Source organism: Aphelocoma coerulescens, chromosome 2 (genome assembly GCF_041296385.1).
Source record: "Aphelocoma coerulescens isolate FSJ_1873_10779 chromosome 2, UR_Acoe_1.0, whole genome shotgun sequence".
Classification (NCBI taxonomy): Eukaryota; Metazoa; Chordata; class Aves; order Passeriformes; family Corvidae; genus Aphelocoma; species Aphelocoma coerulescens.
This window is the reverse complement of record NC_091015.1, coordinates 32,122,803-32,137,304: the sequence shown is the minus strand read 5'-3', so window position 1 is coordinate 32,137,304 and position 14,502 is coordinate 32,122,803. Positions and strand designations below refer to the sequence as shown.

The window sequence follows — 14,502 nt, the reverse complement described above, 5'->3', positions numbered from 1 at the left end:
ATATTTGGGGACATAATATGAGCTTAGAGAGTCTGCCCCAAAGTATTAGATACAGGCTGGATTTTCTCTCTGAATGTATGCTGGTTCCAAATGCCACTACTTTTCAAGTCAGTTTTGCAGTTAGTTTTAAATCTCCCAGTGGCTAAATCACATTCAAAGGCTGTTAGCACAGTAGGGGGTCAGACTTTCTCTCTGAACGTAACTATATCACTCAACAGCAGACTCATGCAATAAGCGATCTAATGTTTTCTTTTCCTTCCCCCCCCTCCTCTGAGTGTCTCCCTGCATTCCTGGATACCAGTCACTGCACCAAGGTCCTGAGGCAACAGCCACATGGACTCCACTGCCATTCTAGCTTTCTTTATGGTGCAGAAAAAGCTAAGTCTACAGTTCACCTGCTGGCAAGACAAAATATTCAATTGTTAGATCTTCTAAAATATTCTAAAATATTCAAAAAACTTCAAAATTTGTCTTCTGACTCATTTTCTATGTGTCAGAAGACATGCAAATGTGTATATATGCACAGAGCACAGTGCTGATAATGCCAGGCTCACAGGTTCGATCCCTGTATGGGCCCTTCACTTAAGAGCTGGATTCCATGATCCTTCTGGGCCCCTTCCAACTCAGAATATTCTGTGATTCTGTGATACGCATACAAAATTTGACAACCAATGACACAAAATATAATATTAACCCAATTCCTCCTCTTTCCATGATTTCCCCTCAAAATGCTGTGAAAATCATTGTCTAAAGGCAAAATACCATCTGAAGATAGATGCTGTATCTACCAAGCAGAACAGACAAAGTTATTTAAGCCAGAAGTCACACTGAGGCAAAGAAAATAAAGAATAATGAAATGATGATCTGTTTAGAAACAAAATTTATCAGAACTGAAGTTTGCTCTAGCTGTTAGCACTGGGAAACACCAACTCTTGGTACCATGTGGCCAGGCTGACCTTGTAAATATGCAGTCTGGATCTTTGAACTTACCCACAGTATCATCTTGAACAGGATTTGTGGAATATGATATATGCCTTGCTGATGGACAGCCTGGTTAAAACAAAGGGTGGGAGAACTGCTGGGCAAGGGGCTCGAATAAATGACACTAACTCACCCGTTTTACGAAGTGGAAAATCATCCTTGGCATCCTGTGCTCCTGGTAAAGTGTATTTGTACGGTGGCGAGGCCCCGCTCAGGGGTGGAGAGCTTTGATCCAGTGAGGTATGGTGGGCAGCCCTGCAGCAGACACAGAGGTCACAAATTAGCAGTCACTGAGGTGACCAGCAGTAACTATCTACACATGTTGTACACATCTCAGCTGTGTTTATGTTCTCGTTCGTCTAAGTGTGCACAAACCACAGGCTCATGTAACCAATTTCACTCTTACAGTAAGTGATGGAGCTCCTCGGGATTCCCAAGAAAGCACTTTTTGCACTCATTATAGAAGTCACAAAGGACAAGATTCATGTTGATTTACAGACATGATCTGTCACCAGTTTGGGGAATTGACCATTTCAGGTGGTTGCATTTCAATATGAATCAGCTGACACAACAAAACACACAACAAAAGCCATTTAAGGCTTGTTAATCATGTACAAATAGATGTATATTGATCAAGCCTTCTCTAAAAAATGTGGGGGATTTTCAGGGCAGGAAGGCTTGTGTAAAATTAACCAGAAATATTGAATTATTATCTGTTGGATATCCCCCTCCCCCAAATTATTTAGTGCACAAGGTAAATGAAACCTTGAATTTAAGTTCAATTTGTAAATCTTGTGAGGACACCACTCTGCAGCACACAGCACTCATGTCAGCAGAGAAGCTCCAAGCTGAAGAGTATTTTCTGACAACTGCTGGATGAAAGAAATCTTGTGGGCAGAGCTTTCTGAACAATTGCAATAGAAATTGCATCATTTGGCTCAGAAACAGGTTGGGTTTTTTGGGGAGGGGGGGGTTCGTTGATATTTTTATCTAGAGAGGGAAAGAGGGAAAGGAGTGAAACTTTAAAACTTTGTGTTTATCTAAACATAATTTTACTTGGCCTTTTACAGACTCTGCTTGTCTTTCCAAGGCAGTGTGGTTACTCAATAATACATCTCTGTCATGAGAGGAAGTACTACTTTCTTCAGTGTAGCAGAAGGCATCCTCTGCAGAGCTCCTCACTCTCAGTCATCTGAAGCTCAGATTATTAGCTCAGAAATCTTACATATTTAAGAGACTTGTATGCATTATTTGGAAGAAAAAATTTAAGTACCATATCTCCACCAAACACAATGTAACTGTACCTTAAATCATGTTACCAAAATGCTCTGGTTAGCTCAGAATGCAAACTCCAAGCATCAGCCTTCAGTAATCCTTTTGAAAAAGAATGAGTAGAACATGGAAATCTAGTGAACCATATGCATTTCTGTTTGTCCGGTTGAAGGTCAATTTGGGCATGACATTGAAGTCTTTCAGAAATGTGGCCAGAGTTCATTTTATTGGATTCATTTATGTGGGGAATAAAAATTGCAAAACTAAACTCTTAACATGTCAATAAACCCTTTTCAGGACTCAACAAAATCACTTGCTTCCATGGTCTAAGCAGATTCTTGACAAGGCCAGGTTAACATAAGAATATGCAGTTCAGATACTAAAATCCATGAGTAAGAAAAGTTAAATGACCTCTGTCTTTCTCAAAATCCTTGTGAATTACTTACACCATTCAAGCAACTTCACTGGAAGCAGAGCAGCATCTCTTCAAGAAGAAATGTTTTGTGATTGATTCAAAATCCAAGTAAGACAAACACGAAGTTGTTCTAACTGAAAAAATTTAAGATTCTTGCAAAAATGACAGGCGTAGTTGTAAAATTTGTGGTAAAAACAAAAGATGAAGCAGCCGAAATAAAAACAGTTATACAAATTTCTGAGTCTTGTTCGGTATAGCTCTCATCACTGAACACTGAATACTCCTCAGTTCAACCAGAAATACATCACTTATGGCTTTTCACTCATTTTTGGGCTGAGCTTCTGCCTTGCTCTGGAGGCAGACTCCCAACACCCCTGCTGGAAAAGCATTCTGCTAAGTTTTAGCTGACACCTCGACGAGACAAGGAAGCAGCTTAATACTGAACATACGTGTACCAGAGCTTGGGGTGGCGGCTCATGGAATGATTCTTCCCGTTTGCTGGAGAGTCTTTTGTTGCCGATTTACTCAACAGGAACTCTTGAAGCTTCTGCTTCACTTCTGTACTGGCCACTGCCCCTAAGAAACACAGAGTTAAATGTATCTTATCTTTAATTTTAAAAAATTACCTTTTTAAAGAAAAGAAATCCCCAAACAGAGGCTGTGCCTTATTGCTGGAAGTTTTGTAAACTATAAAAAGCTATTGGTGGAAAAAAGTCAAAATGAGAAACATTTGGATTAAATGCTTGTCTGTAGAAGCCTGAAGCTGGCCATGACCCAAAAATCCAGTGAAGTCATAAGGAATATTTCAACAGTAGATGAGGCCATTTATCCAGAGCCAGATGTACCTAAAGAATTTAAATTATTTCCTGATAGTTTCCAACAATCCAAATACAAAACCAATGATAGAAGTAAAAAGACAGTAACAAAAGGTCGGTTTGAGTTTTTAGTAATGAATGTTTTTTCTTCCAAAAAAGTAATAGTAGTAACACAGCAAAACTGTCCTCTGAACATTGTCTTAGTTATAAACAGAATACTGCAGAAAGAGTCAGCAGTGAGGCTTTTAGTTGGAGCCCCTTAAGAGCCTCTACCTGTGATGTCTGGAAGACAGAAGAAAATGCATTTTGACCTCTCTCAATGCAAAGCAAAAAGTAGAGCATGCCATTGTAAGGTTAAACTGCCAATTGCAGCTTGCAGCATGGGACATGCTTCTTTACTCACAGCCAAAATAGTGTTCATTAAAGAAAAAAAGTATGAAAATAAAAAATCTTTTGGTTTTCTGTAATCAGTGACAAAAAAAAGGGATGAAACTCCATTTCTTTCAAAGCTGCAGCACTAAGGCATACTTGATACTGTAAGTATTTTGTTACCCAACCCTGACACACCACATCTGAGCTGCTGAGCATGTCCCATGTGACCCATTGCCCATAAAATACCTCTACTACCTCTCTGCTTCATATCCCAATTCCCCTGCCCACATCTTCTTTCCCTCCTCTACTCCTTAAATAGATTATCACCACCAACAAACTCTGAGGCTGGGGCTGGGCCTGGAGGGGTCAGAAGTTGCTTGGCTGGCTGCTACATACTGAACAGCCACCCAGCAAGTTCAAATTGAGAAGGGAACCACTGAGGTCACATCTCTGCTCTTCCTCTAGCAGGAGCACTAATAAAGCCCAACTGTTCATGTGGAGGCTGATTTTTTTAATACTGCTTAGGGGAACCTTCTGTTCTGCAGTTTCTACACGCTCACACTTCTGGGCCAGTAAGATGGAAATTTTTTTACGGGCTCATTGTTCTTCAAAGTACTAGAAGCACCCTGGACACCTTAATTTCTAAAGCCTACAACATGGTACACCTACAGCTGTTGAACTGATAGATTTTTCCACCCAAGAAAAAAAGGCTCTTTTCTGCTTCAGTCTTTGCCAGTTAATTCTTGTGCTCATTTAGCAGGGCTAGTAACAGTACCTGTTTGTGGTAGCTTCATTTTGAGTATCTTCACCCTGTACTTCAACCTGATTTTCAAACTGACCTCACTAAAGAGAATTATTTGTATCTGTCTCCCTCTAGTGAGGGCCAAACCCCAACAATTCTTTGTAGTTATTTTCCTTATAGCTATATATAAGCTAGAAATAACTCTTGGTTGTGCCTCATGAAATGGCATCAAGGACAAACAAAGGACAGTTTGAAAAAGTACTAGCAAAATATTCAGAAATCTCATCCTAAGATATTCTTAAATATTTAATTTTATTTTCCGTCTTGAAACAATGCTCAGCAACTAATTTAATGTTCTGCTGTGTAGTGCTTTCTGTACTGAGAAATAACCTCTTCAGAAAGTTCTTGTGTGAAGCTTTATGCTTTCAAATTTCCTCATTTTTTTATAGAAAGAGCTTGACTCTTGAGCTGCATATATACAAGTCTGTCGAACTGCGCTTTCCTGCAGTCTTCCAAGTCTGCACACAAACCAGAAATGTGTTTCTGTGGGTGCAGTGGGTGGCCCTGCCCTTCTCAAAGCATAGACTTGACTTCTGCGTATTTCACACAGGAACAGGCTTCCTTCAGGTTCCTGTTCATAGTTCATTTTGGCTGGGAGAATGCAAAGGGGAATAGATTAATTTCGTATTAGGATTCATGGTGCATTGGCTCTTACTTTCTCGTCCTCTTTCTTTGCCTCGGAGGGAAGGAAGCTGTTGCTCCCTGCGATGCCTCTCCAGTTCCTGCTCTTGTCTTTGCTGCTCCAGTTTCTGCTCTTTTTCAAGGAGTTCTTGCTGTTGTTTAATGGCTAGGAGTTCCTGTTGTAACTTGCACAGAACAAAAAGACATGAGACAGTGCAGTTTTCTAGGTCAGTCCTGGTCAAAACAACCCCCTTGAGTAACTGAGGATCAGTGCTTGCTTTTATGCTTACACTTCTTTTCATCTCTTAACTGACTTTTAAGTGGCATAGTGCATTACTGGCTGTCACCAAATTGAACTGTAATGTCAGGTAGCAGCCTGCTGCTCTGGTTTCACTTCTTTCTCTTTTGGCAAAGATGCCTGGAAACTTCACATTGTTCTTTGCCTGGGCATCACCCAACTCTGGCTGCTGTGCTCTGCTGCATTTGTCAGCTCCATCGAGTGGAAGCTTAGCACAGCAGCACAATGGCAAGTAGATAAGGAAAAAAATGAAATGAAAGGCAAGATCATAAATTCTCAGTCAAAATCCATTATAGCAATCCTACTATAGTGCAAGCAATCCCACAAATCTTTTTTTTTTTGCATTATGTGAGGCAGCTCAGAGAAGAATGAAAACACTATCACTATGATCTGCCTCCATTTTACAAATGCAAACATTATGCACTTGCCTATCAATTTGATTTGTGGCCACAAACTCAAGCAGTAGCCCCCAAAAAGCAGTCTTTTAATATACTAAAAACTGTATATACCAAAAAAACAGTGATATTGAAGTTCAGATGAAAGTCCAGGTTGTAAAATAGGTAGCTTGATTTTTTGTGAATGTGGTAACTTCATGAACTTGATGATTCTCATAGTATTGCCTTGGTCTGTTGTGAACAAGTAGCTGCTAGGTGCCAGCAGTTTTGCTTTAAAAGGCTTTTATCACCCTGATACAGAGCAAAGAGCACTCAAACACCATCTGTCAGTCACAGCAAACCTTTCAGGCATGTTCCCTTTCCACGTCTGCTTAAGCATATTCATTTTGCAGATAAAGTAAGGGATAAATGAAAAATGTTGCTACCTTTATGTGCTCCTGGAGCTGGGCCTGATGCTGGCGGGTCAGGTTTTCATGCTGCTTCTGAAACTCTGCAATGAGCAGTTGTTTCTGAATTTGCTGCTGCTGCTGGATCAGGAGCAGTTCCTGCTGTAGCTGCTTTTCGCGCATAATTGGGTCCACCATGGGAACCATCATCCTGAGATCGGTTCGCAAGTCCAATGGCGAGATAGGCTCCAGCGCCACGGGAACCTCCGACTTCACATCCACTGTGGGAAGAAAACAACAAAACGTCTATATATTAAATGTAACAGGAGAAGGAGAACAGAGAGCATTCCTACTGGGAAGAAGACCAATTTCACTCAAAGACTGTTTCAACGTACAGACATTTAATGTACAGTACAAAACATTTAATGCAGTCTACGCTGTACTCAAACTTCAGCATTCCTACCAGCGACCGGAGATATTGCAAATTATTTAGCACTTTCTTTCTGTTCTCTGCAAAAATACTCCCAGATTACTATTCTGCTAAACAGGTTAACACACAACCCAGTTCTAAAATCATGTCGTAGCCCAATGGAGCAATATTTAGTGAGAATCTCCTAGGCACTATTGATGCTACACAATAATCACTCAGGGCACTCCCTCAGCATAAGATGAAGGCCTAGCAGCTCCCACTGCGCTGCAACAGATTTTGCAAAGCTAGTGTGTGGATTTTCAGAGGATAGTGTTACACATGAACAGCTACTTAGTGCTACATGGCTACTGCATATAAATATACCTGGCAAACACAGAGGAATAACATATAACATGGGAAAATAATTTCACACACAAATTGAGACGTTTTAATACAGTTTTTTGAGAAGTTTTTGGAAAAGTGACCACCATGATTGGAGCGGATTAGACATAGCACACAGAAAATTAATTATTTAAATTTGTTGTAGCAATGTTATACATTGTTAATCCAGCATTAAAGTACTTAATGGAGGATTCTCTATTTTCTATCTCCTAATTTAAATTCGAAGGGACTAAAAAACAGCAGAAGAGAGAGATTTGATCACTTTCACTACAATACTTGTAAAGCTCTGGTTTTCACATCAAGTGAAGAGAGTGAGTGTAGCTTTATCTGTTTCAAAAGAACAAAAAACTAACAAGTAACACAACTACAAGAGGAAAATAAATAGCAGCTGAAGGTGTCTGCTAAAGCTCAGCAGTTCTGATTCCATCCACAAGAGGACAGTGAAACACAAACACATTCACTCCAGTTCCTATTCCTCCACTATCTTCACTGGAAAAAAAGATGATTAACTGAAAACAAACATGCTATTGCAAATTACTTGGAAACAAGATTTTAAGCTTATTTTCTCCTTTTGCTCTGCAGCAGCTGTATTTGTTTTCAAGGAGAAAACCAAAATGAAACAGAAATAGTCTAGTAAGCAGAGGCAGCAAAATTGAAGCAGTAGAAGTTGAAACTGCAGCAAATGGAGAGGACTGAGTTCTAACTGTACAATCAAATCCATTAGTAAGAGATTTTATAAAAAATAAGGGAAAAGGCACCAAATCTGTTCTATGCAAAAAATCTTTTCTACACCAAATCTTTTCTGATCACACTTTTTTACTCTCAAAATTCTGAAAACATACACCTTTTTTTTTTAAATCCTAATAACTGTGATTGTAAACCTCAGAGCATAATTTGGCCTCTTAACCCGCTATCCCAACAGAATGATTGTGTCTAAGTGCTTACTTTTGTTCTGAGACTAATAACTAAATTACAAAAAATCACCTTTAAGTTACAAAAACTACTCTTGATTATAAATAATTGCCACCGACCAAGAGAAGCGGACAGGCAAACCCCCAGCCTTTCATCCCATTTATTCAGCAGCAATCCACATTCCATTTGTCTAGACTAAATATAGCCGCGTTTATACAAGAAATCAATAGTGCTTGCAGAGAGCAGAGCAAAGACATGAATATTTCATCAAACCCGGGGAGAAATGGCAATCAGCAAACTGACAGCAAACCGTGTAGGCTGACTGGCCTGCCAGATAAGTCTCCTGTACTTGGACAATGGCTCATTGCCTGCAAGTCACAATCTTATCATCAGCACTCTTCTATTTTTAACATTAATTGCATTGTAGGTGACAAAGGTTTATCATGTTTAAAGGGGAGAGACGGATTTTCTTACATCTTCTCTGACAGGATAATAAGCCTTACTAGGAGCAGTAACTGGAGCTCAGCAAACCCTGCAGGGTCTGGTTCACAATAGTGTTTCCAAACTGAACCCCACAGGGTTTGGTTCACAATAGTGTTTGCAAACTGAACCCCGCAGGGTTTGGTTCACAATAGTGTTTGCAAACTGAACCCTGCAGCGTATTTTGCAGATACTGGCTGCAAATCAACCTCTACGGATCTGCACGGTGATTCAGGCTGATTATAATTCCTATGTTGGACCAGCATCCCATTTTTTAATTTTCAGAGAATTTAGGATGAGAGGAGTCATCCAGATTTTTCAAACAATGGAAATTTCCTTTCACTATTAGTAAATCTGCAACTGAAACCAGGCTCAATTTGGTAAGCTACACATTTTCTAGAATTTTCACACACTCAAATAATAAATCTAGCACCGGAATATCTACTTCATCAAGTTGACCTTAACCTCATCCCTTAATGTGGGGAAAAACAAACATTAAGGTAGTTCTAGACTTCAATCCATAGAAATCAATACATAATATTTCATGTAATTTCAGTGCCAATGTATACTGACCAATAAAGACACGCATTTATTTCCTGGCATAAATATTGCTAACACTAAGGTTACCACCAATACTTCTAATAATTGCTTACATAGCAAATATTAACTTTTAGGGGTAATTACTGTCTTAAAACTGTACTAAGTAACTGTTAGCTGGGTAATAGTCAACCTCATCAATGAAATTATGGTAAACAAGTAACTATAAGATCACCAATCAAACTGAATGGTTTGCTACTGTCCATTTCACAGTCCTAATGCCACAGGCCAGTACATTCTTATTTGTTACTAGCTGAAAAGAAAGAGACAAAGCAGCTCCGTGGAACTACGTCAGTGTGAAAAATGTGTAATGGAGCAGAGAATCAGAATCAGCGTCTTTAAAAGCTTTGACTTCTGGCTGAAACATCTTCCTCCCACCACCACACCATTGCAATTTTAAGCCTCTGGAGAGCAAAGGTGATGCAGAATGTTTACTCTCATTGGGGCTTTTTATGTTTTTTCATCCCCTCTACACTTATATATTCCACAGGTAAAAAATTAATGTCCTGATCAGTGCCCTCAACTTCAAATATCACGAGGAGCAGTGGGATGCAGGATCTAAGCAACAGGATTCATCAAAATATTAGACAAAGAAAGAAAGGGATGGATAATGAAAGCAAATATTAATCAGAGTTTGATAAAGGCTAACTTCACTTATTTTGCAGGATTTTTATATCACCAATAAAGTAAAGCTGCAGCAAGCATGGTTCAGAGTGGGACCCTGTCCTCACTCTCTCCACTGCAGTCCACAGAAGATCCTTCCCAATAGCTCTGCCAACTACAGAGCAAGCCTGGGATTCCTCTCTAAGGTTAAATAAAGACAAACTCTCTGAGCTCATGTCAGCTGTGGTGAATACAACAGTAGGCTGCAGAATATTAACTAAAAATGTTACTGAAAGCTCAGTGATTCCAGGAAATATGCCAAAATTTGAGTAGAAAAATATTTAATTTTCAGTTACAACACATTGCAAAAGGCATATGTATTTATTTTTCCTATAAATACTCAATTGCCTTTATCTTGAAACATAACAACAAAAACAGTCTCAGAAGAGTGTCCATATCAATTATACTCCGTAGATGGCACTTCCCACAGGGCTTTTGAAATTCTGTGGAAAGAAAATAAGACACTTGAAAAATGGCATCCTTGTTGAGTGATTTAGATGCTTGGAGCATGTGTAAAAAGAGGTAAAGGAGCTTGGTTGAACCCTCAGGCTTTGCTCTTTGAAACCACTCCTTACAATGGGAACACTGAACAACTGTTAAGTGTCCCGCTAAGAGATGGCATTTCAAGCTCTGTTTCTGGTGACTGGTTTCAATTCCTGGTGTATTAGAAACACAAATCTTCCAAATCACAAGTGTTAAAGGAAAACATCAGAAAATAAAGCAGCCTGCTTTCTTACCACCATCTCCCAAGAGGGGCAATCTTCTTTTTTTGTTGACAGTTACCTTTTTTGGCAGACATTTCTGCCACCTTTAAATCCAGGAACTTAAACAAGGAATGCTGTCATCAGCTGAACAGTCACTATTCCAGATTTGAGATGCAATCAAGAAGAATGCTAGCAGACTTGCTTATGGACCATCTTGTCCAGTACATTTATGATTCTTACATAAGAGGAACTGTGTGGACCGCTGGGACTGCAGGGATCCAAGTTAACCTTTTCCCAAAGGAACGTCTGAGTTACACTTTCAGGCTGGGACAGTAAAAAGGACTGGAGATAGGAACAGGGCATGAAGCTGGTGAGTCTCCTTCTCCTGCCTTGGTTTTTCAAGGCAAACTTATACAGGAGAAACAGTTAAGGTTTATAAAGTGAACAAGGAGGACTACAAAAGTTGGAATGCTAAATTAAACTTGTCCCTACATGGGACAAAAGACAGATGACAAGTTTCTCCAACCAGCAGTATTAGGTAATAAAAACATATTCCTGAAAACATACAAAACCCAAGTAAAATCTAGAAGAACTAGTATGCAAAGAAATGGCCAGACCTTACCCCAGACAGCATGCTGGTGAAGCATCACAAAGAAAAGAGAATGAGAGAGCTAATACCAGTGCTACTCTTTTGAACTCTGCTCTACAAAATAGAGCCCAACTAAAGTTATTATTAACTTGTACAGTACTTTTCATAGTTTTCATATGTTTTCATAAAATGAAAACAAACCAGAACAATTTCGCACATTTTAGTGTAAAGGAAACTGGCTCTATATGGTGTCTTCATTCAAAGAAAGTGAAATCACTTCCTTCTTGCAGAATTAGCCATCAGTCAATCATGACATAATCAGAGCACTAAGGAATTTACAGAAAAAAGCCCTAAATGCTGAGAAGAGCAGAAGATTCACCCCCTCCCTGATAAAGATAATACTTTAAATTTACTCTACAATTTAAACCTAGAACTTTTTTAGCCATATTTATGTGCCAACTCATTCAGGACTTGAAAAGCACCAATACCTGAAAAGCCATAATGGTGTCTTTGAAACAGATTGAAAAAAATCTTTGAAAAGAATGAAAAAATGAAATACCATAGGAGGCTGAAAGTTGCAGAAATAAGGAACAGAGAGTAAGAGGGAAATTTTGGCAGCCATGTGAAACACAAAGTAGCTGGCAGGAGATGGGACAGAGAAGGACTGGCCAGGCAGTAAGACACGAGCACAGGATGAAACATAGGAAAAGGAGTTAAAATTTCTCCTCTGAGAAGCTTCATTACAGGAGCACTGCTCCCTCTGTAATCTAAGAGCAGCCCTGGCACAGTGATAAGGTGGCAGTGAGGCCACAGTGTAAATAAGGAGCTAACACAGGAGAGATGTGCTCGTTGGGAGGATGATGGGAAATTAAGCGAGCAAAGTGGTTTTGAATAGCCATGACTAAAGAGGACTGAGACTGGCATGAAAACTGCCACAGCAATTGTTCAGTGTTCAAGAGTGCAGAAAATGTCCTAATCTGGAGCCTGTTCCCTGGAGGAGGGGCAGCTGGCAGCTTCCTGGGGGAAGCGGTGCCACAGCAAGACCTGCATGGCAGACAGCAGGAGCGAGGAGCCGAAATGTTAAGAATAACTAGTGACATCAGAAGTACAAGTCAGATGATCAATAAACTGTGAAAGGTTAGGTTACCTCCCATGGGATGCTTTCATCATTTCAGCTCTGGTAGCTAAAGTCTTGTACCTCAATTCTCAGCTCACATAATCTGTCATTCCTCTGTTAACTTCAATATAGGCAAAGCTTCTTTATGCCACCTGAGAAGCTTGATGCAGAGCCTCTCTCAAGAGTACAGGGATGAAAGAAGAAAGCCTTCAGAGCATCTCATTTTAGCATGGGGACAGAAGCATCCAGATTTAGGATGACACTTATAAAACTTTTTTGCAATGTATAAAATCAGCAGGTTTTTTCTCCACTCTCTCAATTATGTTAGAGAGTGCATCAAACTGAAAAAAGTGTCACCTAGATTTTACTGAATGTTATTAAATATTTTTGATTCATTATGTATCTTCATACTCACACTGGATTTCGGTTATCACAGGCAAGGAAAGCAGAAAAACAGCAAATGAAAATGGAAAATTTCTTTCAAAGGTAGCACAATGACTTTTTTTTGGCAGTTACGTACTCAACTGCACTTTGCAGTTTTAAAACTTCATCACTTGGAAAAGAAAAAATGCAAGAAATTGACATATTTCAGATAAGAAAAAATATTTTGCAGTTATTTTCTTGGATTATCTCTCAAGAGTCAGTAATTATTTCAAAAAGTACTATCATTGAATTAGAAGTATAAGTGAACTGTCAAACTTGATGAGGCACTCAATTCAGTTTATAGTATTAAAGAGAAGTGTAATAAATTAAACTAGAAAAGTATTCCCCTTTGTTCTAAAAAAGGGATCTTATCATGATTATACCTTTTTTCTATTTCTTTTAAGTGTTTGCATACATGTCATAATGAGAAGTAAAATAAATGCAAACAGTGATCTGGGCTTTGATTTACCATACTCTTATTTCCCCAGGGCCTGGAAAGGAAGCTCAAACAACCACAAACTTCTAAAATATCAGTGAGAGGCCTTGAAATACCAACACTGAAGTTACAGTTAGCTGGCTTTTGTAAAAAATCAAAGGCTTTATTATATTGATTTACTAAAATCAGATTCCTTCTCTCCAAATAGGCTTTTGAGTCAAACAGTCATAACAAGCACAAACATAAATACCATCTAATTTGTTATTGCCAGAAAGTTTTTCAATGTTATAGTGTTTGCTGTTTTTTCTATACTGAATATTTGAGTGAAAGTTCCACTTATGAGCCTGCCAGAGCTCATGCATATATCAGGCCAACCACTTCTGTCACAGAAATAAAGGCAAATAAATCACATCAGAATGTGAAACACTTTTAAACTCAAACCTGGGATGATCTGTTATCAAGAAATCCAAGCTGAGCTATATTTGGGTTTCTGAGCTACTTTATTTATATTTCACCTAGTAGAACCCTTACATACACATTTCTCTACACCCATCAGCACACAGGCATATTTTCACTTTCCAGAAAAAGCCTTTTTGATATAAGGAACACAAATACCCTAAATTCTAGATACTACTGTTGCAGGCAAGATAAAAACAGGACAAAGATAAATGCACATATAGTTAAAATATAGAATTTCTGTGTAACTTTATTCCCAGTTCCAAAAATCTATGACATAACTGATGATTCCATTACATAATGATAATAAATCAGTGTAAATTATGGCATCAGGTTAACCAATTAGACACTAGTGTGCCCTCTGCATGGTATCAATGCACAAAAAAGTGTCAGGGAAGAATGTAAAATAGCATTCTTTTGGCTGTGGATCTTCTGTGCACAAATTAGTACCACTGTCAGTGAGAACCCAGTGAAGACACCAACTCAGGTTTAACTGGGTGGCAGCACCACTTTTGGTTAAGGAACTGTGTAGATACAATATTTCCAACTCAGCAAGTACCAGCTTATCAGTATCTTCCAGTCACTTCAACAAAACCTTAAAATTAACTAATTAAATTGAAAGCACGTGTGACATAATTGTGTGTGTGCACTTGCAGCCATACGTAATTCTTGCATCATATCCTGAAAGGCCAAGAAAAAATCATGGAGCAGACATGATACAAAAGGTTCCTCTCACCTCCCTTTTTAAAACGTATAATGATTGATGCCACACACACAAGAGAAAGGCAACTTGCTTTCAGTTGTATCGGTATTATCCCACATTAAAAGACAGTGTACCAAGTCCCCCACATTGCTATGGGTGGCTGCAAGGGCACCATGGCAGGTTCTAGAGACCTGCAGTCTTTGCCTCATCACTGATCCAGAGACAACAGGAGGTTACAAAGGGTACCAAATACA

The 14,502-nt window shown here is 39.0% G+C and overlaps 1 protein-coding gene across 4 annotated transcripts in view; it reads right to left on the bottom strand.

Annotated features, from left to right (window-relative positions):
• LOC138106408 (histone deacetylase 9) overlaps window positions 1–14,502 on the bottom strand; it is a 274,226-nt gene that overhangs the window by 218,522 nt on the left and 41,202 nt on the right. Inside the window, exons 2-5 of one of the 4 annotated variants that reach the window (XM_069006966.1) lie at window positions 6,397–6,638; window positions 5,313–5,463; window positions 3,118–3,244; window positions 1,115–1,236 (exon numbers count right to left, since the gene is read on the bottom strand). In XM_069006966.1, the coding sequence (XP_068863067.1) occupies window positions 1,115–1,236; window positions 3,118–3,244; window positions 5,313–5,463; window positions 6,397–6,638 (642 nt within the window). The remainder of the gene's footprint in view (window positions 1–1,114; window positions 1,237–3,117; window positions 3,245–5,312; window positions 5,464–6,396; window positions 6,639–14,502) is intronic. The other 3 variants (XM_069006963.1, XM_069006964.1, XM_069006965.1) reach the window with 3 other exon arrangements.